At 37.0% G+C, this 5,700-nt stretch overlaps 1 protein-coding gene across 1 annotated transcript; it reads right to left on the bottom strand.

Annotated features, from left to right (window-relative positions):
- Positions 1-391: 391 nt before the first annotated feature.
- On the bottom strand, positions 392-3,834 carry LOC127456193 (macrophage mannose receptor 1-like). The gene is made up of 6 exons (XM_051724566.1): positions 3,758-3,834; positions 3,555-3,593; positions 3,037-3,414; positions 2,466-2,816; positions 1,982-2,341; positions 392-1,704 (listed from the first exon to the last, which is right to left on the bottom strand). The coding sequence occupies exons 2-6, from the start codon at positions 3,589-3,591 to the stop codon at positions 1,700-1,702; spliced, it is 1,131 nt and encodes a 376-aa protein (XP_051580526.1). The 5' UTR covers positions 3,592-3,593; positions 3,758-3,834; the 3' UTR covers positions 392-1,699.
- Between the last annotated feature and the right edge of the window lie 1,866 nt (positions 3,835-5,700).

Raw genomic sequence — 5,700 nt, 5'->3', positions numbered from 1 at the left:
CAAAAGCTCTTTCACTGTTCGAACAATAAATAATTTCCATTGAACATGGATTGGATCTGTTGAACACAAGTCAAAATCTGCTGGTTTCAAAGCATTTTGGATGGTTTCCCTCATCCTGCAGCCTATAGGTAAATTTATGGAATGTTTTTTTATTTTTTTTGCATTAACGTGAGAATGAGAAAACAAAAATAAATATTACATTTGTCAATGAGTGCCAACTCTTCAACATATTGTGGCAATTATTATTTCTGGATTGTGCATTTAAGCTTTTACAAAGTGTGTTACTAATTAATTATAAATCAACCATCAGTTTTTCATATCAGTGTTTTCATGCTTATAACTGTAATGATTGCTGGGTGTAATCAAAGGAGGGATGAATCCAAGTGCAAGCTTAAGTTTATTGAAGTACAGATGGGGGTGAACAAACATAAACAGTTCAAAACTCACATGTAATCCAGGTGCAAAACACAAAAGGTCAATCCAAACGGGTAAATCCAGAATACAGGCAAAATCCAAACACAAGAGATAATCCAAATACAGAACGGGTAAATCCAGATCTGATCAGGAACAAACAGAACAGATAGAAGCAAGCTTACACTGTACGACGCGCACACACACACACGCACACGCACACGCACGCACGCACACGCGCACGCACGCACGCACGCACACACGCGCACGCACACACGCACACACACACACACACACACACACACACACACACACACACACACACACACACACACACACACACACACACACACACACACACACACACACACACACACACACACACACACACACACACACACACACACACACACACACAGAACATTCATTAACAACTGACAAACAGAACTGAAAACAGGGCACTTAAATACAAAACAGTAGAACAAGCAAACAAGAAACACCTGGAACAGATAATCAAATAGGCCAATGACAAAACAGAACTACAGCAGACTACAAACCCCATAACAGAATACAAACAGGAAACAGGAACAAGGAACAGAAAAGAGGGATGACGACCTCTAGTGGTGTCCAGAACATTACACAGATACACAGAACAAATACAGAACAGAGTATCTAAATATAACACAGATATAAAACAGAGTCCAAGCTTGATGACCGGAATATGTGACAATAACTGATATGCTGATGGTTTTAATTTGGTCATACATCGGTGCATCCCTAGTTTTGTCACTGTCGGCGGCTGCACCTTTGTGAAACAACATCAGTGGTTGACTGTCATGAACGAAGCCCTGTTACGTACATTCTCTGCTCATCTGCTTTAATCTCTACTTTGCTCCAACAAAATAGTTTAAGTATTGATATAGTGAAAAATATGATTTTTTCATTCTAACATTGCTGTTATGTTCACTACAAAAACATCTGAGTGGTAAACCTTAGACAACGGTTTACGGTCAGACTGCTGATTGTTTTTTTGTTTTTTTTTTTATGAGTTCAGTGGTAGTGTGGTGATGCTGCCTTTACACCTCAGGATGTGAATTAATTTTCAATAATAAATGAATGGATCCTTTTATAACCACAATAAGTGGATCTGAGTCCACTTCAATAACCACAACATACATCATGACCTCTTGTGTGTTTTTTGCTTAAATATTACACCTGTTGGGCACAGAAAATGTCCTAGAAATGTCCTGGAAAATTGTTCCTTGAAAAGAGTGGGAACCCTGTTGATTCAGTCTTCATGCAAAACATAAAGAGAGAAAAACAGATTTGAAAAATGTAAATATCCAAAATTGAATATAAGTAAATATATTTAACCCTAAACCTAACCCTCACAAAAAACTTTCTGTATTTTTACATTTTCAATAAAACATCATTTAGTATGTTTTTTAAGTGATTTGAATTATAGGGACACTAGAATTGTCCTCATAAACCACATTTATAGCATAATAGCCATGTAATTACCAGTTTGTAACCTAAAAACTGTCCTCGTAAACCACACACACTAACTCACCATAGTTGGTGCAGATGAAGTTGAGTTTGTGAGTTTGTGGAAGTCTGACCCAGCGATGATCTCCTCCAGACTGAACTGCTCCAACTCTCGGTCCATCCCTGCAGTCTTCCACTCCTGTCCCGTGACCTGCAGCCCAGTTCTGATAGCACAAGATTTCTCCATTCACCCAGAACCAGATGCCCATAGTGCAGGAGTGACGTAGACCCAACCACACTTCAGCAGTGGAAGCCTTTTGAACCACATTCATCACCTGACGCTGAATCTGCTCAGAGTGAACTGACACCAGATCCACATGATTCTCTCTGCAGTATTTCAGAGCTTCTGGCCAGCTCAGATTCTGCTTAATCAAAACCAGTTTATCTGGACACAAAACAGACCAAAAACAAAATATAGAGGTGAGATGAAGATGGATTAAAATCATTATGCAAACATATATTATACTTGCAGATGCTATTTAATGCTGTTGAATAGAGAATCTACTCACCTTCATGGCAGACAAAGGGATATTTTAAACTACAAGTCACGTCCCCCCATTGTCCACGGTCTGTATTGACCCAAACCACTGCACAGTTTTCATTCCCCCCATCATTATCAGGTACACCTGTCCTCCAGTTTCTGAATGAGGAGTTACTCTGATCTGACCACTCCCATGAGTCTCTGAACAGACCGATCCAGACTCCAGATGTAATGTGTGCATCATTCCTGATCTTCTCAATCTGTTGATTCTCAGGCTGGTTCCTCACACTGACCAGATCTGTGTAAAACTCCCTGCAGTGATTCTGAGCAGCTCTCCAAGTCATGGGCTGATTTACAGGGATGAATTCTTTACTGCTGTCTTTATGAGAAAATAAAAAGGTCTCACTGCTATTGATTTACGATTAATAGACAAATGAAATAATAAAGTAATACATAAAGTTTAATGATCATTTCATACATTACATTTGTTACTGCTCTTTTTTTTTCATTGTATTCAAGAAAAAAGAAAATATAAAGAAAATAGCAATGTTTAAGAGAGAGATACAGCACACATTTACTCCACAGACTGCTGCACTCACCTCTGTAACACATGAAAGGTAAGCTGTTATTACATTCATAATCATTCCATTGTCCAGGATTCATGTTACTACAGTCATCATCACCATTTGGTTGTCCCTGTGCCCAGTTGCAATACTGTGAATCATTTCCTGTGTAGAACGCAGGGTCACCCAGAGACCACTTCCATTTATAACTGACTGTCTTCTGCAGCCCAATCCAGACATACTGAACCTGATCATCATTCACACTCTTCAGCAGCTCTTCTATGTCATTCTTGTTGTTGATGGTGGCCAGATCTGTGTAATTCTCTCTGCAGTATCTCTGAGCTTCAGTCCAGGTCAAATGCATATTCACAAAGTGATACTGATGTGGAACACATGCAGATAAACTGAAGACAGCTGAGAAGAGAAAAATATAAAGACAAATTCACACAATTCACAGCAATGATACTGATGATATTAATTCCTAATAAAAAAGGGAAAACACACACACACACACACACACACACACACACACACACTCTCTCTCTCTCTCTTACCTGAGAAAATAAGCGTGATAAATGTGTTCCGCTCCATTTCTGAGGAGATACAGATCATAGCATGATATTAATTCAATATATATATATAAATTACATATGATGACTATAATTATAAATAATAACACATAATAATCTTGAATAAAACAGTAAGATGAGTAAAGAACAGGTCTGGTTAAATGAAAGATCCTGAGAGTTTCTCTTACTCTAGTTGTGTCTGTTTCTCTCTTAATTCCTCTGTGTTTGTGTCTCCTTCCTTCATCAGTTCATTCTGATATTCTGGATCTGTTCTTCAGCTCCTCCCATCAAACATTGTTTGTCATCCTTCTTGTTTGTGTATCTATCACCCATTGGCTGTTTGCTAATGATGACATTGACCTATTGTGTGTGTCCAGAGTGCACAGCTGTATGCGTGTCTTGGTTTGTGTTAATATGAAAATAACAAAGATGAAAAGATAGCAGAGTGTGAATGTATGTTGTGTTATTACTGGCTGCAAAATTCAAAACATTTAGCCTACAGATATTCATCAGGAAAGTCAGTAAACAAAGGGTCAAGCAAATAAATAAAAGTCTTCCTTGTAATTTGTGTATTTCCTCCTAAAATTTCCCTAAAGGAAAGTAAAATCGAAATCACCTACATTGTGGGAACGGTCCCGATGTGAAAAACGGTTTAATTAACAAACTAGACAATATATTAATGAATATGTATATATATAATAGAACACAAGTGAAAGTCCCCACAATGGCTGGGTTTTCATCCAACTACTGTATTTTATGCACATTTTTATGTTGCTCATAAGAAATCCTGAATGGAAATGCTCAGCATGAAAATAAACTCAAAATCTGCTTAAAATTTAATGCGTAGGAAAAGGTGGATTTTCCAGAGTTTCATATTACTTAAAATGAACATTAAGGGATGGAAACTTTATTCGCAAAACATTGACGTGTTTTGACAATTCGAGCACATGTTATGAGTGTGTGATGGCTTGATATCACTAGATCAATGATAGGTCAGACCTTGGCACATTCGGAAGTGTTTAACCCACAGCTGGTCTTTAAAGGAATAGTTCACTCAAAATGAAAATTTGCTGATAATTTACTCACCCTCATATGGAAGTAAATTTGTCTCACCAGATTTTGAAATTTAAAAGCCATTGAATTTCTAGCACTGAATTTTTCAGCATTGAAACTATGTGAATTTTTTTGCATCTGAATTCAACTAAAAAATTTCAATAACTCATTTTCAGAACTTTTAATGAGGTGGCGTTCATTAAAATGTTGTTAGCATAGACATGCAGGGATGGCTAATAATGTAACCAAACCCTTCATATTATGCTTATTAAAGTTTTGTAACATTTAAAACTTCAGCTTTGTGCTACTGATTTGTAATACCCTTCTTATTTTTTTCTGTGCCGTATTTCTGTTGACTGTATTACTAACATCGTCTGAAAGACAACTCGATGTCTCAAATCAAGATATGGGGTAAAGTATCCAACTTCAATTCATGTACATATGGTGGACATATGGATACTTATCAGTTCTAGACTTATTGATGGTTAATAAATATTCTTGGATTCCGCAGAGAACAGAGGCAGGGAGGTCACAGCAGTTCAGTCAGAAAGACCATCACTTCAAATGGAAATGACCAGATTAAGACTTAAAGGACTTAAAGTTAGCTATTTTAAATGCAAGCCGTATGTATACATATTTTGGCATACTGTTGATTTGTACAGGCAAAATTCCACCTGTTACTTACAGTAAGTAATGATACACATAGTATTGTGTTGCATGCTCTACTTCTTACCAATATTGAACATTAAAATCTAAGTTAGTGAACTGTGGAATAAAGCATTTGATGTTTTGTGACCATCAGTAAAATAGATAAAGACCTGTTTCACTTTAGGCTAATGTGAAATTTTTTATGAGAAGAAAAAAATATCATGGTTTTTGAAGTGCCACGTTTTTCTATTTTCATCTGTGTCGTGCAAGGCAATGTTCAAAAACGCCTGTTGTAACATTGTCGTCTTTTAATGTAATTAGAAAAAAACAGATAATGGGATAGTAGTGATAGTTCATGTTTTAATGCTTATTTTCTATAGGTCCTTTCCAGGTATTTTTACCAAGGGCCGAGGAAAGAGGCGCGTGTTCC

The sequence above is a fragment of the Myxocyprinus asiaticus genome, chromosome 2 (genome assembly GCF_019703515.2).
Source record: "Myxocyprinus asiaticus isolate MX2 ecotype Aquarium Trade chromosome 2, UBuf_Myxa_2, whole genome shotgun sequence".
NCBI lineage: Eukaryota > Metazoa > Chordata > Actinopteri > Cypriniformes > Catostomidae > Myxocyprinus > Myxocyprinus asiaticus.
Note: the sequence above shows the minus strand (reverse complement) of the source record. Positions and strands in the feature narration are given on the sequence as shown.

Excerpts from the sequence above, each read along its gene's own strand:
- LOC127456193 (XM_051724566.1), bottom strand. The coding sequence starts at position 3,591 with ATGGAGCGGAACACATTTATCACGCTTATTTTCTCAG. Across the intron at positions 3,415-3,554 it reads TATCACGCTTATTTTCTCAG|CTGTCTTCAGTTTATCTGCA; the intron begins GTAAGAGAGAGA and ends TTCTCTTCTCAG. Across the intron at positions 2,342-2,465 it reads TCCCTTTGTCTGCCATGAAG|ATAAACTGGTTTTGATTAAG; the intron begins GTGAGTAGATTC and ends TTTTGTGTCCAG.